This window comes from Serinus canaria, chromosome 2, assembly GCF_022539315.1.
Source record: "Serinus canaria isolate serCan28SL12 chromosome 2, serCan2020, whole genome shotgun sequence".
Lineage (NCBI taxonomy): Eukaryota > Metazoa > Chordata > Aves > Passeriformes > Fringillidae > Serinus > Serinus canaria.
Window position 1 is genome coordinate 91,367,047 of NC_066315.1, and position 27,366 is coordinate 91,394,412.

At 39.3% G+C, this 27,366-nt stretch overlaps 1 protein-coding gene across 2 annotated transcripts; it reads right to left on the minus strand.

The window, feature by feature from the left end:
* Positions 1–599: 599 nt before the first annotated feature.
* On the minus strand, positions 600–27,145 carry STX17 (syntaxin 17). Of its 2 annotated transcripts, none has more exons than XM_030237392.2 (8): positions 26,985–27,145; positions 21,385–21,566; positions 17,278–17,343; positions 10,942–11,161; positions 5,845–5,963; positions 5,712–5,762; positions 4,069–4,155; positions 600–3,393 (listed from the first exon to the last, which is right to left on the minus strand). In XM_030237392.2, the coding sequence occupies exons 2-8, from the start codon at positions 21,505–21,507 to the stop codon at positions 3,154–3,156; spliced, it is 906 nt and encodes a 301-aa protein (XP_030093252.1). In that variant the 5' UTR covers positions 21,508–21,566; positions 26,985–27,145; the 3' UTR covers positions 600–3,153. The 2 variants fall into 2 exon arrangements, with proteins under 2 accessions (XP_030093252.1, XP_009099657.1); XM_009101409.4 differs by lacking the exon at positions 26,985–27,145 and adding an exon at positions 26,469–26,821.
* Between the last annotated feature and the right edge of the window lie 221 nt (positions 27,146–27,366).

The window sequence follows — 27,366 nt, forward strand, 5'->3', positions numbered from 1 at the left end:
CTGGAGTTGGACCTGATTCTCCTGGGTTCTTGATGACCACTGACCCAGCTGCAGCAGTGCTCCAGTGCCTTTTCTCTTTTTAGGCAGGAGGTTGCACAGGTAAAGCTGAGCTGGGCTTGCCCATTCTGCTGAGGGGCACTTGAGCTTTTACCTGGGAAAGCCAAGTACTTATCAAGATCCAACTTGTGTTTCAAATTGAGCCCTTCCACTCTGATCATCTGCATCTGTGTTTTTAACCATTTGGTGCTCAACTTCCCACTCCCTTTAACACTTCTCCCAGCTTTTCCAGGAGAAGTTGTCAAAAATATTAGTGTTATCTCCTTAGGGAACAAAACCATTCCAAACAGTCTTCCACTGAACTTGAGTCCATTTCTGAGCCACAGTGTGGGTTACTGGATGCCTGTGGCATTTTAGGAACTTACATTAATTTCAGTCAATGTAAATATTTTGATAGCTGAAGGATGTGTTTGGGAACTCATTACAGGATTCTTGTATCTTGGTAGTGCAATTATTTTAATAATATAAAATTTGGGAGGGATTAATCTTTTAGATGCTGAAAGGAAATAAACCCTGGTGTTCTCAGTAAATGCTCCAACCAGTCTTGTAGGCAAAAACTTTTATTTTATCTGAAAGAATTATTTATATCTTACAGTTCTTCTGAGTAACATGCCTAGCAATTTAATTGCTAGTTTGGTTACTCACATGCTGATGTTTCTTTGCATACGTAAATAATCCACCTATTTTAAGATATCATAGCTTAAATAACAGTCTCCCACATCTAGTGTGTACACAATGATTTCAAATTGCTTCCACAAGGATGCAAGGGGGAAGAATAGTTTCTGTAGTAGACATTTCATAAAATGAGTGCACACCAAGCTGAATTTGTATAAGCTGGGGCAGGAATTCAGTCTTATGAATTTAGATTGTCCTGGCATAATTCCAGCTTGGGGGGACAGGATGGAGTCCACAACATCACTGATGTGGCTGCTGTCATTTAAATGCACGAGGTTTCACAGCATACAGCAGGAAAGCAGAGAGCACATTTGAAGATCATACAAAGAATCAACCAGTTTCTGATTAGGAACACTTTTTTTCTTAGTGTCTTCCTTTAAATGTAGAAAATAAATATCAAAGGAATGAACAGCCTTACTATGAAGTTGTTATAAGCTCATTAACCATGTTTGCATCCGAAGCAGATGCACTGAAAGGAAAGGGCTTTTTGCCTGTCAGAAGCAAATGAGCTGAATTACTCAGGTCATGTTTTGCACTCCAGCTGATTTTACCAGTGCAGGCACTGAGGCTTTAACACATGCAGTTTTTACAATGTCTGCAATTACTTGTGAAAACTATTCTTGCACACACTGTTTCCCTGAATCTCAGACCTACTTAAAATAGACATAATGCTCTCGCTGATAGCAATTTCAGTATTTTAAAAGTAATAAGGAAGCACTGCTTAGAAGAAGTTATTTGTGCTGTTACTAACAGTTGCTTACAATGTCTCTAGGCACAAAACCCCATCATCTGTCATTAGCAGACAGTGATTTCCAGTGATGATATCAAAGTACTGGTTATTGAAAGAGAGATCTTTCTATAGTACACTTCCCTGGACCCTCCCTGCTAGGGAGCCTTATCTCAATACTGACTTCACTGTGCACCTAAGAAAACAACTCAAGCAGAGCTCAGGATGAATTGACCAATCTAAAAACTTCAAAAAGCAGCTTCTCAACCTCAATTTCTATTCCCCCTAACAGTAGCAGCAGTAGTGTGGGAAGTGTCCTGAAAGGATGGAGGTAGGACCATGTTCAGAACAGTAAATTATGTGACAATTGTACAATTATATTACAATAACAACACATTAATACTTTTGCGTTTAACAATCAAAGCTCCAGAAGCAAAAGGCTTCTTAAAGAGGATAAGATAACAGGTGTCCACTACAAAAAGCAAGCAAAAGCACTGCCAGCATCTCACCCCATACAGGCTCCACAGTATGTCCCAAAATCTTGAAGAGGCTGAGCAGCTACACTGCAGTGTGGGTAGAAGCAGTTTTTGGCACTGGAGAGTAAAGCAAGAGTGCAGCTGCCCAAACAGGAGTGGTTTGTGCCGTAAGCTCTATCAGATTGACATTTCCGACCCCATCCCCACCTCTGGGGCTGCCAGCTGGGACTGCCAGCGTGAAGGGACCTCATGCCACCCCTGAGGGACAACAGCCCGTGGAGGGAGTGGGCCTGGCTGCAGCACTGCCCTCCAGAGAAGTTGTTCAGCTCTCCCACCAGGGCGCTCTGGGCTCCAGGAGAAGCAAAGGCAACATCTTGCAATAAGTGCTGCTTCCACATGTGAGGCTTCAGGTTCAGAATGCCAGACCTTGGCTCTTCATCCTGTATAGTGTTCTCAGGACAAGCCAAGGAGCAGAACAGCTATGGAAAATTATTACCTTCCAGTAGCAGAGCTGCAGCGTTGCTGCTTAGAGTGTTCAATTCACAACTACACTTTGAGCAAGGTGGGGAGCTTACAAATTAACTGCCTTGCCTGGAAAGGGGAGAAGCTGCTTCCAGTGCTGATGTGATATATACATAACTTTTTTCCACTTTGCTCACTCAACATTCTCACCTTTTCTTACAACAGCACACACTTCCCTGTGTATTATTAAACAGAGTCAGTCATATCCTGGGGAATAACAGGAAGAGTTTGGGAATCCACATAAATTAAGGTAAATTTAAAATACTATGAGCGTGAAAGAATGATGGCATTTATTTCCTTTTCTTTGGAGCACTACAATAAAAGCTCCAGCTTCTCATGGCATTCATGGGAAAGCACTAGGATTTTCCAAGTATCTCTTTGCATTGTCTGCAAGACACTTTGTGCAAATTTGGCATGAAGCACCTGTCACCCATTATTACAGCTGTGAATATAGCTTACCTAAGAATTATGTAATTAAAAGTTATCCATATAATTTTCAAAGGACTGATATCACCTGAAAAGAGAATTGTGACTGTCTGAAAAGAGAAATTCTGACACAACTTTTTCAGCCCTCCCAAGGAACAGAACTGTCATCAAAATTCACACAACTCAGCCTTGTATATAAAGCATAAGGCTGCAAGTCTGTCATTAGCTCAGCTACTACACTGTTATTCCTGGCCATAATGAATCTATACTTCAGCTGGATTTTTTGGCACTTTGGTGAGAAAGCTCTGGACAGCTGGAAGAGACCTGCTCTATCATTTTTTGTTTTTTTCTTTGTATCAATTTTCCACCTGTGAAGCCCAAAATCCCACCACCAAGTGCAGCTGCAATTCCTGCTACTTTGAAGCCTGCAAGGAGACCAATAGGACCCCCCACCACTCCACCAATGACTGCACCTGCCACAGGCAGAGCTGCCAGCTTGTATTTTGCAGCCTGTAAAGGAAAGAAAAAAAATAGTTAGAATACTTGCCTGTGGCGATGTGCATTTTCCCCTCACTGCTCTTGGCAATGACATGAATGCTCAGTGATAAATAAACTTTACAAATTAGTATTTAAAAAAAGTATGACAGAACATGCTAACACCAATTCAAAATCCTGTCTTGTGTGTGCAGTTGTGAACCAAGTCCTTTCACGTGGTTCTAGCTGCTGTGTACACTGGTCACCATCCTTAAATCAAATCAGAAACTGAGAAAATGCTCCGACTTTTCAGTGATGGGTCTGACTGCAGCTTTGGGGTTTATTTAGCAACTGACATGGAACAGGATGGAAATGACAGGTTATGATCAGGCTCTTGTTTAATGTTTATGTGATTCTTGTGAGCCAGTCACTGACTACACTTGTCTTTGCAGGTAAAACAAAGTAACCATCCAAATAGTGTTTAAAATGCCCCCCCAAAATTAAATAATTGTATTTTCTAGCAGCCTGGATGCGATAGAAAATTACAAGGGAGATTGATTTTTTTTTTCCTTGCTACCTGTGGGTCATTTCTTCTTTATTTCCTTAATTGCTGGTTCCCTCAGCATTAAAGACGGCAGATCAATGGGGTTAATACAGAGGGTGGCTGGGAGGCAGAGCACCATTGATTCACCAGCAGGAGCAGATCCCTACCTTCCCCAAGTTTTTGGTTCCCTCTTCAACATTCGCAGCAGCACTGTTGACATGGTCTTCAATCCTGTCAATCTTCTCCTGCTGGGACTAGATGCAAAGGAATTATGAGTGAGGGAACCTGCTGGGAAGCAGCAGTGAGCCAATACACACCATTTTAATGCCTGTAATCAGGGCCCCACAGCAGCTTTCATCTGCACCCGGCAGCCTTAGTGGTGCTCCATGATTAGCATCTGCTAAACTCTGCTGAAGCTACAGACTAACTTCAAAAAAATCTAAACTATTAAGTAATAATATGGGGTGGATATTAAACAATGTCTTGCTGCAGTTGGAGAAAACAACTCAAAATGATTTCTAAATCTTTTCTATAGACAGAGGAATTCACAGTCCAAAAGGAAAAATAATCCAAAGTAGCCTGTTTTGTTTCCTGCTGAGTCTCATGTTCAAAAAAATTCTACAAAGGGCATTTATAAGATCAGTACCAACTCCAATATACAAAGCTGCATCAAAAAATCTAAGAAGTATTTAATTATGACATTATAGAACAATGACTTCAGAAATAGTGACAGCACAGAAAATATCCTTGATGTTGCTCTGTATTTTACTGTTTGATTTTACAAAAACATTCTATCCTTTCTCCAAATGCAGTCAGTCAGGTTCCCCTGCAGTCTCTCCCAGGAAACACTGGAGCAGAAGATAAAGGGGTCTGTGGGTTTGTTTGTTCTTATTCTAATCTGAGCACTACACAGGCTGTTTTATGTCACAAAATAATGAGATGGCTGATGTTCAGCTTAAAATAAAAGGCATTCTGAACTTTTTGCCTCTAAGTCAGAAACTGCTGAGTACACTAGCTCTGGTATTCTTCTACAATGCAGTCCACCCACCTTAAATGCTTGCTATTACCTGTAATGATGGTTAAGTGCAAAATCCAGTAAGTCCTGGGAACAGGACCTCTTCCTTTACCCTTTAGAATACTGAATGAACATTTTTGCAGTCCCTCTCTAGTCTAATGGTTCTTACTTGGGTTTTTTTGTATAGATGAAGCAGCACATATTTAGCAGAAAAGATAAAAGCTAGGTTCTTTATCCCTACTGACCCAATAGCAAGGAGATTAAAGAACTCTCCTAGGAGATGAGACTTGTGCATTTAAATTCCCTATGGCACAGGAAGAGTTAAACATTGGGAACCGACATTTTGGCAATGCATTGAGAGCAGAGAAGAGCATGATAACAGTGACGATTTTTCTAGCACTCCTGATTAAGTGAGAAAAGATACCTGACAAACACACACCCAGTGCAGTAAGAGCTGTCATCACCATTACAATTAGAAATTGTAAAAACTAACAGGACCAGGGTAGAAGTCTGCAATCAGCACAGCAGAGCTTCTGCTAAGGTTCAGCTCATGGCCATGTGCCCTAGCAGGAACATCGTAGCTGCTCCACTGACAAGAATTTGGGAGCAACTCCCAGCACTAGTGCTGAAAGAGGAGACTGCTGCCTCCTCAAAGTGTCACCTTGGCAGAGCCTGAATCACAGGAGAGATACATCCTCAGCTTTTTCTGTCCCCACTCAACCCCTCCTAGGAGTTACCCTTGCACCCTGTTTCTGCGGGAGATGCTGTAGGACAGAATGCAGAATTAATACTTACACAGACTAAGAGAGAAAACTCAGTCACCAACTGGCTCAGCTCAACCAAGTCCTGCAAATAAAAAAAAATGTTATTCTGTGATAGTTGCTAAAACAAAGAGCACCAACATGGCAGGGAAGGAGTTCCAACATACCCCTTCTAAACTTTCCCAGGACTCAGCTGCATTTTCTTCCTGAGGTATTTCCGGAAGGCGGGAGTAGATCTGGATCAAACTTTGGGAGCCATCCTTCACTTCTGTGTTATATAAAGTTTCTGAATGAAAAACATGATGTTTATAAATAAATGCACTGAACCACGATGGCAGGTGGTGTGCAGAATTTCTCACTCCTGAAGTTTCTCAAGGGAAACCTGATACTTAAACTAATTCAAGCCAAGCAACAGCCCCAAAAAAGATCATATAGGGAGATGCCTTGCAGCACAACAGTTTCTTAAAAGGATGTTATTGACAAAGAAATAGATTCATTTCTATCAGCACATTTTCACAACAAGTCCTGAAATGATACTAAATTATACTCCTGAATTCAAGGTCATTTAATTCATTTTGTATCGACCAGGCAGAGAAAACTGGGCTTGGGACAAGAACTTTTCATTTACATATGACACATAAAAACGCTGTGCTCCCAAAACTGAAAAGACAGTTACTCATTTTATGATTGATTATCATGCTACTGGTTTGATTTTCAGCCACTGAGATCTAAAAGATGCTGAAGGAAAAAGCTTTCAAAGCAAAAGCAATGAAACCCAAGTAATGTGGTATCCAGCATTCCATGCTGGATCATTTGGGTAAATGGTACTGTGAGGATGGCAGACATTTGCAGCTCAGTGCTGTACACAAGATATTCTCAAGCATATTCCTCCCTAAATCACCTGGACTGAATGCCAGTCAGAACCCACTCCAGAGCCACTGCAGATGTCATGGACATGCCTGTAATTGTGGACAACAAACTTAGTGGCAATAAAGAAAAATAACAAAAAAGTATGGCTTGTCAATACAAGGACTGAGGAAGAGCTTGGGAGTCTGAAAGGCAGACTGGAGAAGGTGTACATGTAAACACAGTGCAAAGTCATCTCAATTCAAACAACTTCAGTTTCTGAAGGGAGATCACTCCTTCAGCAGGACACTGGTGTTTCCTTCCTTGGGAAGGCAGTCCCAAGAGAAAAGCTTATTATGGGGAAGGCTGGTTAGATACATCTAACAATACTAAAGTGTAAATATTGTATTAAAATCTTTAGATACAACGATTGTGCCAAGGTACGATAATAATATCATATAACTGTTACAACAACAGCTATGTCCAATGGAAAACAAATAAATATAATCATATTCATAAAAAAAATCAGTACATGCTTATTCATGGAATTAATTTAAGATAAAATAAAAATTATACATTTTCATAACATTTGTCCATTTCTCAACATTTTTATCCCAACATCTCAAAATAGATGAAGGACCCAATCTTCCTACTCTCAGCTCAGTAGAAGTCTAACATGAATAAAATTGATATTTAGACATAATTCCTAAGCGGAGTAACAAGAATGCACTAAGCAGTTTGGGGGCTTGACTTGGGCTTGTTTTTAAGTATTTCTACCCCTTTTCCTTTAAGAATCCAGACATGCAAGGCACTTCATGTTCTACAATCATCACCTGTGCTTCCAGAACATATTTTTGATTAATAACCTCAGATTAATTAAGGCTGCATACTCAATTCTAAAATATTCCTTTCCCCTTTTCAATATAATTAATTACATATCCAAACATATGCATTTTTTGAGAAAACTGTTCTGCCACATACTCTGACATTTATCACAGGTTTTGAGGATTTTATTTCATTTCAATCCTACACAATCCTATTTCAAAATCAAGTTTCTTCTGCCCAGAAATGTGTATTCTTCCCTAATCAACCACATGCAAGCTAAGTTGGTTAAAATTTAAGTATTCATAATTCAAAATCAAAATAAAAATCTCACTAAGCAAAGCTGCCTACTCCCAAGTCCTTGCTCTGGTCTGTTCCTAACAATCTCTGCTGACCTACTGTAGAAAAGCATATCCTTCAAAGTGTTGTAAAACCAAGGTTTTGCATGACACACATTCCAAATAAATTAAAACTTTAGGTAGGTTTACATGTTATTATTTTGTAGCAACTAAAAATCAGTGAGAAACAATTCCTCATGAAAATTTTTATTCACTTTAAAAAACTAAGGTAAAGAACAGGAAGGGTATGAGGTGGTCACATTTGGGCTGAAAGTATGAGTAAGAAATTTATATTCACTACTTCACTTTTTATCAAGTCTAACCAATTTTAATAGAATTGAGAATGGAAGTGACTCTACCAGTTCATTTATACAGCATCTCCACAGAAATACAATAATACAAAACACCTCTGCAGATTTCACAGAGGAGCCTTACACCTCATTACACTCGAGATAAAAATCTAATGCTCTGTAAGATCCAATATGTTACTTAAAAGATTTCAGTAATTTTAAGAGTGGAGCCTCACCTTTTGTTAATATTTGTTTAATATGCAATTAAATTCCATTTCTATTGGCCCTCAGTTGAGGATGGTGAATGGGGGAAGGGACTGTATCATATCACTGACATGCCTTCTAAATGGGAGATTTGAATTTGTAAACTCCTTCCTTCTCTACCAGATGGGAAGCAACATGCTACAAAGAACAGGCACGTATTGAACTTCCTTTGATTAAGATCAAGAGCCAAGATTTGCTTTCAGGACTGCAGCCTCTAAGCACAAAAGAACATGCAATACACTGTGTCTGGGTTTGCAATTCAACAGGGCTGCTTGCACAGGCAGGCAAACTTGAAAAAAAACCTGTTTAATTGTATTTAGTTGTCTGCCTGTCTGTTTCACTTTAAATAGGGTGAATTATTTCCACATTCCTGAGCAGACTTGCAGATGCCTGTCATTCCAGTAATATTTTTTCCATTCTTCTCATCTCCATCATTCTGTGTCTCTGTAGTGCAAAGGTATTTCAGTTTTCAGAAATAGTATTGTTCTTTGAAATTAAACTCTAGTTCCCATTTGCTACCTATGTAATTGTGTAAAAAAGAGAAGCAGTAAGCCAGAACGAATCCTTTCCAATGAAACATTGGAATGTACTGAGAGCAACTGCAGAAAGGCACCAACAGAAGAGGTATCTTAAATTTAGTTCTGATCATAACAGAGAAGAGCACACAAAGAGACTGAAAGTAATAGCTAATATATATGAAGGGAATCACTAAATATCGAAGACAATGAGCTCTCCACAAAAGAGATGCCAACAATTTGGGTAAAGTTATTAATAGAAATTATGTGGAAGAAGTTCCTAAAGGATAAAGGACTGCAGAACTCCTGGCAGACACTAAAAACAGGCTGTGCTGAAGATGACATCAAATTGTCCTGATGCAGAGGAAGAAGTTTAGGGCTTCAGCAAGAGCTCTTCAATGCCCTGGATGTCAAGAATTTGGCATACAATAGGAGTACAAGTTAAAATATAAGCATGGAAAGTTAATATCAGGAAGACCAGGACATAAATATATTGCAACTACCAAGAGGCATTAATGGTAGCAAGGAAGTTCCTGTGAATGTTTTTGAAGTTAGAGGAAGACCAAGGATGTGGAAGTGCATTGCTAGACAAAAAGGTAGCTTTAAGCAGGTATTTGATGCAATTAATTTAAATAAAAAAGAAAGAGAAAGGCTGAAACATAAAGAGAACAGGTTAAAAATACTTGGATGAGCTAGGCCTGTTTAGGGTCTGAAGGTTTGATGAAATTCACTCTAGAGCATTTTTACAAAACAGCCTTTGAAATTTCAAGTGTATTTTTGAATAAGGTGGTCCCAGAGGACTGCAAGAGAAGAGACTTTGAAATCCATGAAGATATTAGAACAAACTACTGAGCAACTAACTACAACATGTTGAAGGTGTTGAAGAGGTCGAGATTTTTATGTCAGAAGCCAATTCAGTCTGTTCTACTGGCCTTGTAAAAGAAGTTTTTTACAATGGGGGTGGTGAAGCACTGGCACAGGCTGCCTAGAGAAGCTGTGGATGCCCCCATCCCTGGAAGACTTCAAGGCCAGGTTGGATCTGAGCATTCTGGTCTGTTGGAGGTGTCCCTGTCCATGGCAGGAAACTTGGATCTAGATGATGGTTCAAGGGTCCCTTCTAACCCAAAGAGTTCTGTGACTATGTCTGATTTATCTTCATGTTCACAAGGTTTTCTGATACTATTGCACATGACATTCTTGGAAGCAAGCCCGGTTGTCAATTCTCCTCTTCTTCCTGCTCAGCCACGAGGTTCACTGGCTTGTTAATCACACTTGAAAAGAGTTCTTGTAGTTCTGCATGCAGCAACAAGAATGGTCATGAAATCAAATCTGACAGCAGGTTCTTCTACACTGCTACTGACTGAGAATGCTCTTTCGATTTTAGGACACATGAAATGCTCAAATCATTTTAAGTAATACTGCTACTGCAGCAATCAAACTAATTCCAGACATGGGAAGGGTTTAATCCTGATAGAACCAACCTTCTCACAGATCATCAGGAGAAAGCACTAGCCAGCACCAGGGCATAACACAGACTTCTCCTGAAGACAGAATGGTAGAACAAAGATTGAAAGACATTTTATACAGAAAGGAGGGAAGACCAGCAAACATATCTGATTTCTAGCATGTCACAGTGTGTTTTCAAAATCTTTTATTTAAATGGATTTATACTCCTTTCTTGTCAGTTACCAAGTTAAAATGTTAAAATTCCTTACCTGGAATTTGCTTCTCTTTTTCCATATATTTCATCAATGCTGTATTACACTGTCTGTCATATAAAAATCTTCCTGGTATTTCTTCACTAATTCAATGAAAATGGCCAAAATGATTACTTGCACATGATTAAGTGATTTGCAGGGAAACAAAAGAAGCCAAGCTAATTTAAAACATAAATGAAAGTATTCTACTTCCTATGAACAGTCCACTATTTCAAGATCAAGGGGTCCAGGACCTTTGTCACAGAAGGCCATAAATATTTAATTTTTTAAGATATTTAAGCATTTTCTGCTTATCAAATTTCAGTCACAGGGCTGGTAAAAGTGTGGTGTAAGAAAAGAAATTTACTTCTTCATTAACAATACTCTTCAACTGAAATCTTATTTGTTTACTTCATTTATATCTGGTCAGAGAAATTGCATGCTGGATACAATGACAGAGATACAATAAATACAGAAAGTAAATTCTACTACCTTCTCCTAGAGTTGCAGATCTGGTTAAAGAGGCATCCTCCTGTCCTTTGAGTTGCCTTTTAAGTTCTTCTGCAGATTCAGAATGCAGCTGCAGGAAGTCCTTAATGGCAACTGAAGCTTCCTCTTTAATGGGATTTATCATTCTCTGCAGAACTGGGATGTCTTCCTGCCGGACTCGCAAACACAGCTTCTCCATCTCTCTCATATTGGCACGGAGTTGCTGCAAGAGTATTAGGAGTTATTTTGTAGCTTACTGTGTGAAAACACCAGACACCTCTAGTGCCTGGGAAGCACCTATCTTTATAATCAAGGAAGAAACATTTTTGAAGCCATCACTACCACTATTTTGAATTTTCTGACTGCCATCTTTGTATTTTATCCACTTCTCCAAGTCAGTTTGTTTTATTCTGGGTTTCAATTAAAGTATTTAACTAATTAATTCATTGTGTAATCACTGACATTATTTCTGTTTCTCTGGTCAATTTAGGTCTTTGCCAAAATATTTACACAAGCTGCAACAAGTTGCAATAATATCTGAGTAAAGTAAGTGAGTGCTTCTCAAAATTTGCTTTTTTAATAATAATAAGTGACTATGGTGATCACAGGACCTCACAGTCATTCATAACCCCCGACTACTCCAAAACTTTCATTTGGTGAAGACAACTTCAGGAGCAAAGGAGAAGACTTACTTTTTTCTTTTATTTTTTTTTTCAGCTGAATAACAAATATATTTGTTTGATTAGAATATCAAATTTAATAAAACATGTAAATACTTCTTTAGTTACAAGACTTCTGAGGAGATATAAACTGTTCACAACTAGCAAGAAGAGTACGTGTACAGGCCTTTCACATGAGATATATTTCTTTCTGCATTAAAAATAAAGGGGCTTTTCATTGCCCGGACTTTAAAAATGCACACAAATTTTCTTTTCCTACAAATGAAAAGACAAATTTTACAGTTTAAATTACACCACTCACTATTTAGGACTGAGTTTTTATCTAATTATATATTAAAAAAAAGACTAATAAAAATATATTCTCTGCATTACTTTACAGTGACACAATACATTCTATTCTTTGTTGCATTATTTACCAATTAATTTGAATACTCTTCTCACAACAGAGCAAGAGAATGGATTGACACCAATGAGTGGTTAGAAATAGAAAGGTTTTCTTCCAGAATACAAACCAGGTACAAATAATGCCTTAGAGAGGTAAAACTGACTATCTGGAAAAGCAAGATCTAGATGGAACTAATTTTATTTATATACACTAGTGGAATTAATTGCTTTTAGTATTTATGAAAAAAATATCAGAAAATATAATTAGAGAAGAAGGAAGGAAATTATTCAACAAGCTGTTGCACAAGCTTCCAAAGAAAGAACTATTGATTCGTTAAAATCGTGTGGCAAATTACTAAGATTAGATTAGATTATACTGTATGCTTAAATTACGAGTACTATTAGCCAAATTAGGCTGCATTATTCAAGACTAACCTCAGGTAAAACCACTTGACAATTAAAAGAAAGAGAGATTAAAAAAAAAACCCAGCTGTGGAAGACACTGAGCTGAATTAGAAACATGGTAGCCAGTAACCTTCTTCATCCATTCCTCATCTCAGTCTACCTCCTGCTTCCTGGTATTTTCCCCCCATCATGTGCCCCTATGTACCCAGAAAAGGAGAATGTCACCACTTTCATACTGCACCATGTGTCTAAATTATCGGTTTACAGAATCCTGGAATTTCATTTAAGTAACAAAACGGGATTATCAAAACACAACACTCAATCGTCTAATTTCTAGAACTACATGCAAAGGACTGAGATTGATCATGCTGTTTTATTTCAGTAAAAAAAATATTAATATTATCCTGTTTTTGGCAATAATGGAGACCAAAAAAAAAAAAAAAAAAAAAAGACATGTCAAACAAACAAAACAGTGAAGTGACAACAGTGAGTTTGGGGTGAGATAACAATGGTTCCACAGCAGCTTCTTTTTCTATTAAAGAAAAAGGAGAACTTTGCAGTTGAAATTGAGTTAAAATATAGCTTTACTTGGTATCTGTGCCATTGCAGCTGCTGCTGGGGCAAATTACAAGTTTGTGCAGTGACCAACACAACATGACTGGCTGATGGGAGTTTGCACAGATCCTGAACAGAAGCTTGAAGAGGTACGAAGTACTCACCCCCTTAGGAATGGCTAAACCAGATCCTCACTTCCACTGCTCATTATTACCTTGCTAATCAAAGAGAAATATTTCTGAGCAAGAAGATGGAGGAATCAGATGATGATATTAGCCTATTTAGTGAAATTTAATTTTAGTAGCTCTTCCTTTGTGGTTTTGAAGGGAGGACTTGTGTTCCACTTACTGTCAATTAAACAGAAGTTGAATGGATTCAGCCTAGCAGGAAAGTTCAGCCCTGCTGTGAGGAGACACATCCCAGGAGCTCACCAGGGTGTAACATCACAAATGTTATGGATATGCAAATGACTGTGACTTCTTCTCATAATAATTTTAATGGCACTGAGTTTAATTTCTAGGTAGAACATAAAAGTGTATCACTCTCATCCCAACTGTTTGCACTTTTAAAACCAAGATTACTTAGAGGATAGTTACTTAGATTACTTACAAGGAAGATAATACAAAATTCTCTTTCCATTTTGAAGACTCCTGAGTTTTTGCATTCTTCAAATTCAACCCAAAAGACACAGAATTTTTCTTTAAAATAATTGCAATTTTGGTCCATTAACTTCCAAAATCAAACAACAATCTTTGTTTCAAATGGTTTTCTCACAAAAACGGTAGGAAAACAGAACTGGTGAAAACCTTGGGAAGTTATCCCTTCAATGCATGATCCACTATCCCTATATTATTTCTCTCAGTTGTTTATCTAATCTGGTCTTAAAAGGACTTCTGCATGAAGAGCTACAACCTTCTTCATACCTCACTGCCAGAATTCAGTATACTATAGCATTTCCTTATGTCTAACAGAAATCTCTCTGGCCTCAGCTTTAACCAGGTATTTCTAATCCTCTCTATGCAAAATAGGGAAAGACAAGCCCTGTCCTCTTTGCAACCATCCTCTCCACGTTTGCAGACAGCATGATGTTGTTGGGCGCTCTTTGGGCAAAATAACTGATTTGCTGATCTTTACCAGAAGTCCTGTTTTCTCAATTTCTGACTGCATTCACTGGTCTCTCCCTATTTCACTTCATGCCTTCTTTAAAAGTGTGGTGCCTAACCTGGACAGACCATTCTACCTGGGATCCTACTGCTGCTGACTGAAGAGACTGTAGGAGAGACCACACAGACTGCTCTCCTGTTTCTATATCTCAGTTATCTGAACACAATCAGTTCACTTCTACTCCGTGTCCCTCAAGTCTTAAAAAATTCTTGGCCTAGGTCAAAGGAACTCTGAGTTTAAGGATATCTTTACCCTGGAGATGGCCACAGGCTGCGATAATGATCTGATTTTACATGATCCTTCACTGATACCACAAAGAATCTCCTGCAGAAATAAAGTTTTCTACACTACTCCTCATGCCCTCACAGCATTATCTACACAGTATGTCAGAGAGGTACCTGAAGATCATTTAGAAATGTTACAGAAGACCTGAGCCATACAAGACCTTGAGCCAACAACATGAGCTTTGAAGATTTATGCAAAAAAGAGCTGATCAGAAACCACCTTTAACTTGTAAACCATTTTCAGCTGAACTAAAAACCATAAAAGTGAAAAAGAAAAAATAGATTAACATTTTTCAAGCAGCTTTCCAGGTTAGAGTAATATAGTGGAGAGACTATGTCATCCTAAATATATTTTGCAGAGTCTCTTTTTGTGGGCTGAATACAGACTAAAGCCAGACTTGTTCATCCACTGCATTCTTCCTTTTATTTTGGTTTAATATCTTATTTCCTCTCTAGTACCTGCAGCATTTCCCTTCCCCTCACCATCAAAATGGTCAGGGCAGTCCTTAGATGTTACAACAAAATACTGCCATTCCATTGAAATTAGCTTAAACCATGCAGTAATTAACTAATTGTGTGGTACAGTCTGCATGTATGCAGACAAAGCCTAGAAAACTGCAAATTCATTCAGGCTCTAACATTTTAAGAAGTCCATGGACTGTCCATAAAAATGAAAAAATACAAGAGCACATTCAGAAAAACTAATACATGATACACAAGAGCTATTTTCTCAATATTTTTAAAGGGTCTCTTCATGCCCTGTGCAAGATTTATCTGTTTTCTTCACCTTCCTTTATAGAAGTTTAAATGTGTCACCCAGTCACTTGAAAGCAGAGAAACAGATTTACACTCATCTATACTTCTATTATAATTTTGACCATCATCAAAATTACAACAGAAGTAATTATTCTGGGTAAACTGAAAATTCAGAAAAATGGCTAATTATGTGCACATGGATTAAATGTAGAATGGCTGTGCATATATTTGTCTAAAACCTGTGGCGGATGCCTTGGGTCAATATTGACTTAGGGATTCCTAATGTATTTTTACAACATCTAATTTTGAGAGCAAAGTGTGTGCTGCAGAGAACATTTGGTATCACAATAATTAATCTGATTTCTTTGCAAACAAACAGATCACAAGTCCATCAGTAAACATTTAAACAGCTTACGGCAAACACATTCTACATGCCATATAATTTATTATCAAGTACTCCAGACTCCTAACTATTTAATTAAAACAAAGAGCCAGTCTGCTCTTCTTGCATGGACCCAGATACTTATTCTGCTCTCTGGGTATCAGAATGTGAACCACTTTAATGCATCAAGATCTGTATCCAGAGCTAGAAGCAATAAGCATTAAATAAAACCTAAGAAAATTTACTTTGACTGTAAGTAAAAACAGCAAGCTTTAGATTCAAGACAAATATAAAAGTTTCTAGAGACAAATAAGCAGTTTTCTTATTAAAGCACTTAAAATATCTAAAAATAACATCTTCAACACAATTTTTTTTCTCTAATTATTGATAGATTTTTGTCTTGCTAAAGAAATTCTACTGGTAATTTAAAGCTACAAGAGAAGCCTTTCCCACAACTCAGATGTGAAAAGAGATTAGAGAACAGACATAAGCTAACACATGCTTACTACATCACACCTGTTAAAATGCCATTGTTTTAACAGAACTTCCACCTTTGGAAGCCTCTTTGAATATGAAGAATAAACTTGTGTTAAAATTTCAAAAGTACTTGGTGAAAAATCAAAACACACTCAAACCTCCAATGAGCAGGAATATTAACTGAATTTCATGTGTCATTTCATATCATCTACACTGAAGAGAAAGCTCACTATTCCTCAAAAAAGACATGTAACTCCAGCTTTGCTTATTATCTAATTCTGTTGCTCAGTCAGGATTAAGTTCTTCTTTCTGAGGTGAGCTGGTTTTGGTGGTGTTGGTTTTTTTTCAGTTTGTTCTAATTTCCCACAAGAGAAGTATTTCCCGCAGTAAGACACTGAAACAAACACGGGAATTCACAGTATTAAAACTGTGACCAATGGTTTAAGACTATGCCACCTGTGCTGACAAATCCTGCTTGTCCACGTGCAGTGTAGGTCATTTACACAAAAAAAGACAGGTCCCTCCCCTGAACAACACCTGTGAAACCAACACAAGATACCTCTCCTGGCCAACACACGCCTGTCCCCAGAACACCGGCAGTGCAGTTGTTACAGCCACCAGATGCTACATCTGCCCCAGCAAACTTTGTGCTGCAGATGTAATCCTTGTGTTCTTCTGTACTGATAAGTCTACTAAGCCTGTGTGCTATTTAGCTGATGTTTGGCTGAGTTTCTGCATCATTTTCATCAAGACATTATCTATTTTTAGAAACAGTGTATAGTGCCCTCTGTGCTGAGTTATGGATGACCAAAGGTGAAGTCACTGAGATGATGCCTGTGCTGACAAATGTGCTGGTATTTCCTCCCTTGATGATATCATGTACCTAACAACAGATGTGCACACCAAACTAGTAGTCCAGATGTTCTCTACGTCTGAAATCGTACATTAAAATTAGTATCCCTTAGTGCAAGAGCTGTCTTCTAATTTAATAATGTAAAAGGAAAGTTTGCAAAAGATTACAGTCTCCAAACTTTTGCTTTTTCAAGAATATAGAAACATTTCTGTCTGTATTTGCCTCATAGGACACAATTTGGAAATCCCTAACTTTTAAATGAAGTAAAACAAAACTGTGTGCTTGCTTGTCAAACCCACCTGTCAAGTGTATGTCCCTCTGAAGGTCTATCCCTGAGGTGATCAGAACTATGTCTGTGATTCAACCCCACCAGCAACACAGCCATTTTCATATCCTTACCTGAACCGTTCGTCCTGCGTTGATGTGCTCTTCGTGCAATCTGTCCCAGAGCCTGCATCTCTGATACTAAAACAGAGGAAAAGGATCCTTAGAATTGCTATTTTTACCAACTGGCTAAGCAGAAAAAAAGCCACCGTTTAATTTTCCAAAACTGAAAGTTGAGTCATAAACAGTTCCACTGCAAAATTAGAGAGGTAAACAGTAAAGCATTTTGTGAAAAATTTTGTACAATGTATTTTAGTGAATTACAGACAACCAGGATTTCAGTATCAGTTTTTAACATCCAAGTGATATTGCATCCTGACACTGCTGTGGCATAAATCACTTGGTGGGCAGTCGAACAAATGGCAGAAGGAGAGAGGAGTGAAATAGTGGATAAACAGTACTGGTCATACAGGACAATGAGGTATCTGATACTACTGACAAAGAAAATGGTATTCATTACACAATGCTGCTGTCTACATTTACACTGAACATTTCTATATAGTTACAAACACAGCCACAAGAACCACCAGGCCAGATCTGGCACCTAACGTCAGAGGGAAACTATCCATACAGTACTTCCCATGGGACAGAAACCAGACTAACTACTGCATTAGCAGAGAGCAAGTTTGGCAAAAGAACTACATATTATCACGTATCAAACTTTTCATCAATCAAACAAATCAGTGTCTGCTACAGGCAGTTGACACAAATAATATAGAGACTTTAGCATGAAAAAGAGTAGTAAAGTAAGAGAAGTAGAAGTTGTGATTCCTGGAATGTGTGCTGAAACATCAAAGAATGTATTTACAACATTAAACAATATTAGAATATTTCTTTAATTATTTAGATAACAAGGCAAAATATTTACCATGATTTCCAAGGTATTTTTATGTAAAGTTTAATTCCTCAATTTCATTATAACCTTGTTACCAATAAAAAAAACTTTATCTACAGCCTCTATCTTTCCGTAATTATTTTCATAATTTTAGATGCCGCAGCAAGAAGGACCATAAGTTACTCAGCTTCCTAAAGTACAAGGAGAAATCCAAAGTTACTACTTATTTTCAAAGCAAAAAGTTCTCTCAAGTTAGGACTTCGTAGTGCTATGGAAGATAAAAGGTTTAGTGTTCAACAAAGTCAGATTAACGTCATTCTTCCAGGAAACTGAATAATAATAACCTCTGAATAAATTGCTATGCCATTAAAATTACTGCCAGCATTCTTTAAAATAAAATGGACAGAAAGCCCTGTATCAACAGTAGATCTTCCAATTTAGTCATCCCTCAAAGAGTACTGAAACAGGAATTTCTGAGCTTTTAGGGAAAAATCACCTATTTCATTTCAGCTGACTGTAATATATTGTCCAAACAACTAATAACAAAAAATCCTGTTATCCAGTTAAGAAAAATTCCTCAGGAAACCTTTACTGCTCTTCATAATTTCTTCAAGAGATGTTCAGCACATTCATCTGCTTAATATATGGTTTTATTACTTTGCTTCAAAATTCAGAACATGCTCGTGACGACCCCAAAGAATCCAATGACTTAACAGACTGACATTCACGTGGTCAGAGAATTCCTCCTTGTTGACTTCAGTTGTAATGCAACACAAAGTAGGCCACACTCCTGGACAGTGTTCACCCTGGGGCCTCAAGGATAGTAAAGCTTGAGAAGAGATGGTATTGACATTACTCATTGTGGAAACTGGGGTTATTCAGCCTGGAGGAGAGAAGGTTGCGTGGAGACCTCACTGCAACCCTCAAGTATCTGAAGGGGGCCTACCAGGAAGCCAGAGAAGGAAACTTCGTCAGGAGCTGTAGTGATAGGACAAAGAGCAATGGGTACAGATTGCAAGAGGAGAAATTTATGCTAGAGATTAGGAAGGAACTTTTTACTCTGAAGGTGGTGAGACACAGGTTGCCCGGGGAGGTAGTGGATGCCCTATCCCTGGCAGTGTTCAAAGCCAGTTTGGGTAAGGCCTTGGGCCTAGTGGAAGGTGCTCCAACCCATGGCAGGGGGGCTGGGACTAGATGATGTCTATGGTCCATTCCAACCCTTTAACATTCTATGATTTTATCCTGAACAAATACATGTAAAAGTAGGGGAGGTCCAGGAAGTAAAAACATCTATGGAATCCTAACCTCTTATGTCAGGTCCAGAGAGGGCCACAAAAATGCTCCAAAGGCTGGAACAGCTCTCCTGTGAAGAAAGGCTGAGAAAGTTGGGATTGTTCAGCTTGGAGAAGAGAAGGCTCTCAAGAGACCCTACTGCAGCCTTTCTGTAAAGAAAGAGGGCTTAGGAGAAGGACAAAGACTTTTTACTAAGGCCTGCAGTGACTGCATAAGGGGCAATGCTTTTAAATGTTTAGAGCGTAAGCTGAGAATAGACATTAGAAATTTTTTTCTAATGAGGGTGGTGAGGAACTAGAACAGGTTGCCCAGAGAAGTTGTAAATGCCCCAGCCCTAGAAGCCTAGGTTGGATGGGACTTTGAGCAAAGACCTGACGTAATGAAATGTGTTCCCACCCTATGGCATGGGGGTTAGACTAAATGATTTTTAAAGTTTCTCTCCCAACTCAAATCACTCTATAGTTCTATATTTCTGTGATATTTAATCATAATTATGCTATAGCCAAATAGTTTGTATTCCACAACAAAAATATAAAACATCAGGTTACTCTCAGACACTTTATCTCTTCTGCTCTATGAATATTTTCTTGAGACCCCTCTTTAGAAAGAAACTTTCATGCTTCTGCTTTGGATCCCTTCCACCTCTCCTTGAAAGTATCCAGTGGACATGGAGAGAACTCAAAAGTTTGTCATAATATCTCCTGCTAAAAGCTCTTCAATAAATGTCTTACAAAAATGTCCACACTCAGAAAAGACTGCAGGAAGATTCAGATACCCTCATTTCTCATTCTGGTCACCTTGACATATGTTCCCACTGCAGCAATGGTTCCCAGCCAAAGGTAAAAAGTGTTTCACACAACATCCTTTAAAACATGTACAAGAAATGAAATTGAAATAATGAAATGAACGGTACAATGAAATGAAACTGAAAAATGAAATGAAATTTTTCTCTTTTGAAAGCAAGAGAGAAAAAGTGTCTTACAGCATTTTTTTTTAAAGGATTGTTGCATATCACCAACAAAGCCTAGGGCAGTAAGCCAAACAAAATCTCCACCTTCCCGTAATACCAAGTAAGGGAAGTATAGTACCAATGTACTACCAAGTCAGTTGCTGTTATCTAACAGAGACTTATAGACAGCTGTACCTCTTTTGGATACACATGCATTTTATTCCCTCTTGGTATGAAAGGCCATCTAATCCATGGAATGTGCTATAGAAAACAAGAATTTTCACAGGGAAAACATGGAAAGAAGAATTACAGAGAACTTATTTCTTAGGGCTATAGATTTTAAGTCTTCCAAAATGGTCATAAGAAAGTTGGACTCTCAAATAGTTGGGAAGCAATGATGATGAATTTATGGTAGCCACTTCCTCTGGAAAGGTGTATTCAAGGTCAAATTTCATTATATATTGATTTTATAGTTTCTTCAAACAGTGATTTAGGAGATTAATTGTTTGGACTATCTCTGGAACCTAAGGTTTAAATCAATATTCATGAAATGAGGTTAGAGATATTGGCTTCATCATAAGTAAATAATGTTGCTGCTCTAAGCAATTGGACATAATTAGTGATTTTTGCTTAAAAGTAGCCTGTAAAATAAACAGAATCAGATTCTATAAAATTATCCTTTTACCTCTAGGGATGTTTGGTTTGCATGGCTGAAAGTTAATTTTACAAAAGCTATTGAAGAGAAAATCATCATGACAGCTCACAAAAGTACTGTAACACATTCATTATGGCTAAAATTCATGTAAAAGATATAAAATGTGAATTATCATACAAGTATTTCAACCAAACTACTGCTAACATCAGTGTTTACTACAAATGTAAAGGCCTTTGTGCACACAATTACAAATATAGAACTTTCATCTTTAGCCAAATTTGAATCAAAGCATTTTGCCATCAACTTCTCATCAAAAACTCTACATAAGCTTTCAGTCTAACTGCTTCTATACTGCAAAAAGATCTACATTAGTAAAAAGTGAACACTGACCTTCTCAATATTTATTTGGTGCTTTCTTAACCTTTCCAAATCTGTTGGAATTGCCACTTTAATGAATTTCTGAATTGCAGGTTCGATTCGGCGGAGTTTAACTTTCTCCTCATCTTCAGACATCCTAAAAGCAGCTTTCAAGTCAACAGTTGTCCAATATACCTTCACCAAGGTAAAATCCCCTAAAACAAAAATTAAACAAGAAAGTTAAACCTGAATCACTTTTTAAAGAAATCAAAATGAGATAAATCTGTCTTTCTGAGGATCACGTATCCCCCAAAACCACAACTAAGCAGTATTAATATCTGGATGGATGTTTGCATTTAAATGTATTATCTCTACTTATTTTCAGGCTTTGGGGATCATTTTTCATAAAACTTAACACTAACAAGAAGAAAAAAAGCAGATAAGTAATTAAGGCAGAGGCAAATGTTTTACAGCATAAAGATACAAAAAAAGTTTGAAGAAAACCTTCCAATTAGATGCTCTGATTGATCAGAATTCACATATTGCCAATTCAATTCAGAATCATCCTAAAATTTGTAAAACATGTCCTGAAAAGACACCAGAATATAATTAATTTTTGGAATTCCATTTCCTGGAAATGTTAAGGGATCCTGAATGAAGATTTGCTCTCCATATTGCATATGTTCCCTGCTGACAATGACTGAGGCATCACCTAACAAGAGATATAAATAGGCTGCTGAAATATTTGCAGGACCAGTAGGTACACAAGCAGCCTGAATTCTGTTCCCTGCATAGTGTGAAATATAATTTTTTTGAGTTTCACTTCTCTAGAAGAGAGATGTGTAGTATTGTATGTAATAGCATTTATCTACAGAGCATAGGAGTAACATAAAGGAATTCCATTATGCTGAATGCACACAAGGGGAAAGAAGACACGTATGAGAAAGTGCTGTCACAAGTGTCAGTAAAAAGACATGTGCTAACTTGGTTATATGGAAGTACCTGAAGTACATCAACTACCATATCAGAAAGCTTTCCTAATTTTCCTCTTTCCATAACTAAACTGATTTAAAGTAATTAACCCAGCATATTCCTCCTGGTACAGGTGAGGCACAGCCGAACATAACAGGTTAACAAACATTCCTGTTTTTCACACAGCAGAACATATTATCAACAGTGAAATTAGACATCACTTTTCTCACATCTGCCTAGGGTGTGAAAATGCAGAGGGAGGGTGTTGGTGTTTTTCTGAGACCTGTGATTCCTGCAGGCAGAGACAACATGGGGGCAGACACCAGCTGATGGCACTGGGTCTTTGACTGAACTGTTCAGTGTTCAGCCCCAGCCCTCTCGTGCAGGCTGCAGGGAGCACACCTACAAACCTGCTCCAAACTCAAAGGAGCCAAGTGGGAAGCATCTGCCAGCAAGAAAGGGAAAGCACTTCTGGTATAGGGAGGAAGATGGCTGCAAATAAAACAACGCTGCATTTTTCAGAAGAACAGAATCCTAACAGGAGACTCTCCTCCTTTGATCTATCCCAAAGATAGATCAACAAAGAAATTGAAAACTGTGGGAAGCTGAATGCTCACTGAGAGTAGACCAAGTTAGGGGAAGTCAATCCTTAAGGTTTCAATGACACATATTTTTTTTTCCCAGAACCTCAAAAGGAAATTATTTCATCGACTGACTTCTTTGCAGTCATTGCTAAACCATATCCAGTTCAAATTATAAAGACACACTTCAAACTGTCTTACAAATCCCCTTCTAAACCAAGGCATTTAATAATAACCTTCAAATAAACATGCAGTGGATGGGTGACCTCACATTTTTCAGGTTGCAAAAAGAACTTTACACCTTTTGTATTGATTCACTCTTTTCATCATTCCAAAACCAGCAGTTTAAATGCAAGTTGATAAAAAATATCTTCTATTATACCCTGGTCTCTACAGTCCCTAACTTTTGAAAGAGGCAGTCATAGATCACAGCTGAACTCTATTCTGAGTCTAGAACTGACTTTTTTTTTTTAATAATGTCCAAAAGATAAGAAGCTACATACTCCAAACTGCAGTACTTCCTCCTCAAACAGACATTTAATTTCCTAGCAGCTTATACACTAATCCATGAGTTTATGAGCTAGAATTAATTAAAAATTAGTTCCCTGAAGATATTTAATAGCCATGTCATGCTTTTCCTTAATATGGAATCATCATGAAGAAGTGTTGATGCAAATTTTTCAAACATGTAACACAACATGAACTCCCAGAAACACACAGCCCATCCTGTCTTAAAAGAAATACAACAGAGATGAAGTTAAATTCACCATAACTTTGTCCTTAACCTTTCATGACACGTGGAGATTGATGAGAGTCAGAACTGATAGTTTAGATGACTTACAATCTGGAGCACTGTGAAAGCAGAGTTAATGTAAACAATGGCCATGTGCCTTGGGCAGATGATCTGAATTCTGAATTTTGAAGAGTTGGCTGCATACAGAGCTCTGGCTAGTCATTTTCTTCTCATTAAGAATTTCCTGATAGTAAAGTAACTTCCATGACAGTTACTCTACTCTTAAAGATACTGCTGCCTAAAATTCACTGTGCAGCAAGTTCAAAAAACTAAGAAAGAAATATAAAAACTCCTTACATTCTCATCAGGTCTCTTGATTAATTTTCTCTCAAATAGTATGGTAGCTTCTGCAAAAAAAATTCTAAGCCATAAATTATCAATGCAATGTCTTACTTTTTTTTAACATTCGTATCATATTAACATTAAATAAATAACATTAACATTATGCATTTCTGCTTGTTGCTGATGGAATTTCAAGGAAACCTTCCATACTTTATACGACTTGTGTTCTGCTAAGCATGACTTTAACAACTCATTTTCGAAGTAATAATGCCTGCTCTTTCAGCAATCACAGAGTAACAGGACAGTTTAGGTTGGCAGAGATTTTCACACGCCATCCAGTACAAGCTGAATCAGATGTCATTGCACATACTCTTGTCCAGTAAAGTTCTAAAACCTCCATGGATGGACACTCCTCACTGACTAGAGCCCTTCCTTCAGTGTTTGACTATTGTCCAGGCTAAAAACAAAAAACCAAATAAACAAAAACAAAACCACAACCATGAAGACCTTCCTTGTAGCTAAACCAGCTTGTGTCCACTGCTCCTCATTGCATTGTCATGCACCTCCAAGAACAGCCTGGCTCTACAGCACCTACTCACAACAGCAAGACCTCCCCTTCCTTTACCTTCTCTTAAGGGTGAACAAACCCACCTCTCTTTCTCCTAGAATGCCATATGCCCCAGTCCCCTAACCACCACAAGACTAGGGTTCTTTCCTGTAAGGCTGCTCTCCATCAAGTCTTCCCAAGCTGTTCTAGGTCCATGGCTTTCTTATTGCCTCTGCTGGAATTTCTGAGGTTTCTGTCAGCCCATACCTTCATCCCACCAAGATCTCTCTGAGTAGCAGCCCTGTCTGGCCTATGAGCCACTCTCCTCAGGCAAGTGAAAACACTGCACTCAACTTCAGCTTCTTAGGAAAGCTAATTTCTTCTGTGCTTGGATCTGAGTATCAGTGACTGAAATAACACTAATCCAGAAGCGATCAACACTGAGATGCAGAATAACTTTCAGTCAACTAGGTAAAAAAAAAAAAAAAAAAAAAAGAGACATATCCAAAGCAGGCTGTAGCAGCACAAGCCACATCGTTGCAGTCAACCAGAAGTAAAATTCTTCCCAGGTATGGTAACATACTTGTTACTTGCTATGAACTTCAGAAATTGCTAACACACCTCAAATGTTAATACTCATGAACTTTCATTAAACTGCTGAGTGTTCTCCCTTGAAACCCAGTACAACAGTACACAACAAACCTCAGAAGTTCTGCTTGCCCAGGGAAACACAGTGTAATTCACTGATTTGATTTTAATTCCCTCACAACAATTTAGACAACCACTGCCTCTAGAAAAAGTACCTCCAGTATAAATGCCTTGTTGATAAGGGTTGAAAGGCCAAAAAGTTTTTCCCTGTAAATAAAATTAACTAGAATATAAGGACGTACAACAGTTTTCTCCCTTTCAGGAGGACCTGAAACATTTCCTAGAGTGGTACTGGCCCCACAATTGCAGTGAGGCTACTGCCCACTTGGCTGAGGCCTGTAGTTAGTGAGGAACAGGCTTCTCTGGTAGGCTAGAGCCAAACTGCACTTCAGGACTAAATAACATCTTTTACTTTTTGTCTCTAAAATGAATCCAAAGAAAATTACTTTGTTAGGCTGAAATAAGGCACAGTCACCAGCCCCAGCGTGTTCACAAAGTAATATGAAACTGAACAGTGAGATAAACAGGCACACGTGTGGGATCTTCCACAGAACACCCGAAATCAGCAGCTGTACATGTCAGGCTGTGGCTCCCAGTAGGTCTGTGCTCTTGTGGGTATCTGGCAACACAAACTTGATCCAGGCAAGGCAAGGGCACATGACTGCATTTTGAGAAATCAGAGCAGACGACAGGCATTTTGTCTTGGATTTGTATGTTTAAGCCAGCTGCAGAAGGGCAGAAAATACCTAATGACTAACACGTGAACACCTTTTGCACAAAGCCGAACCGGTGGAGCGAGTCTGCAGCAGGCTGACGCCTGCCAGAAGAGGCCACAACAGTCCAACCTGCAATCAGAGCCCTAATATTGAATTCTCAGTATTAACTGAAATGCACCTCTGGTCTCACCCCAGAACTACACAATTAGGTTGGAAAAGACCTTTGGAATCAACTCCAACCTATCAACACCCTGTCAACTAGACCATGGCACTAAGTGCCACACAGCCAGTCTTTCCTCAAATACCTCCAGGGACAGTGACTCCACCACCTTCCCAGACAGCCCAATCCAATGTCTAATTAAGCTTTCTGAAGAAATTCTTCTTGATGTCCAACCTAAACCTCCCCTGGTACAGTTTAAGACCATCAGGTTCTGGAGGCCTACCCTGCCTGTACCATGCCCTGGAAAAGCAAGGTGAGCGTGAAAAAAGGAGAAGCATAAAAAATAAAGACAGGGTTCAAGTCTTATATAAAGGCTTCAAGCAGACTAAACTACTTCTTTTTTTTTTTCCTGACTTACAGTTTTAAAAGCCTGGGCAATGCCAGGCTTAACAATTTGCCACGCTGCGAAGAATACGTAAATAAGTAAAGAAGACAACCCAAGCAGGTGTGACATGTTCTGTCCCGATGAACACACCACAACCCGACCGCGGGGGAACCTCGGGCCCAGCTGCTGCTGAGGGCACCTCCGGCTGGGCACCTCCAGTCCCTCCGCCGGGAAGGGCCGGGAGAAGGACAAGTCCCCGCCGCTCTGCCACCGGCTCCGGGCCTGGGGCAGCGGCGGCCGCCGCGGCCTGGCCGAGGGCCCGGATCCGGGAGTCGCGGGGGGAGCCCGGCGCTCGCTGCGCTCTGCGGCTCCCACCGGCCCCGTCGGCAGGGCCCGGCCCAGGGCTCACCGTGCGCCCGCCAGGCCCCGGCCCGGCCCTTCCCTTCGCCTCGCCTGCACCGGCAGCGAAAGCGAAAGCGGAGCCGCGCCCGGCCCCGCTGGTCCCGGGTCCCTCCGCCCCCACCCGCCCCCGGTCCCTCACCCCCTCACCATGGGGCGGCCGTGTGACGGGCGCTGACCGCGGCCGGCGGCGGCCCCGGGACGCTGGGCGGGAGCCGGCGCTGGGCTCCCCCTCCGCCGCGGGCGCGGCCCAGCCCCCGCCCGCCACACGCACACCCCCTCGGCCGCCCCCGGGCCATCCTCCACGTGGTTGTTTCCCTTCAGGAACCACCGGTTGGGGGCGGGAATGGGACGGAGAGGAGGAGGAGGAGGAGGAGAAGGAAGAGAAGGAGGCGGAGAAGCTGTCCTGGCCACGGAGGGGGTACCGGGAATCTGGGATCAGGGTTTGTCGAGGGAAAAGTTAAATTTATTCATCTAAAAGAGACCCAAAGATTCGGACAAAATTGTAAGAGCTTTTCATAGAACGATAAAG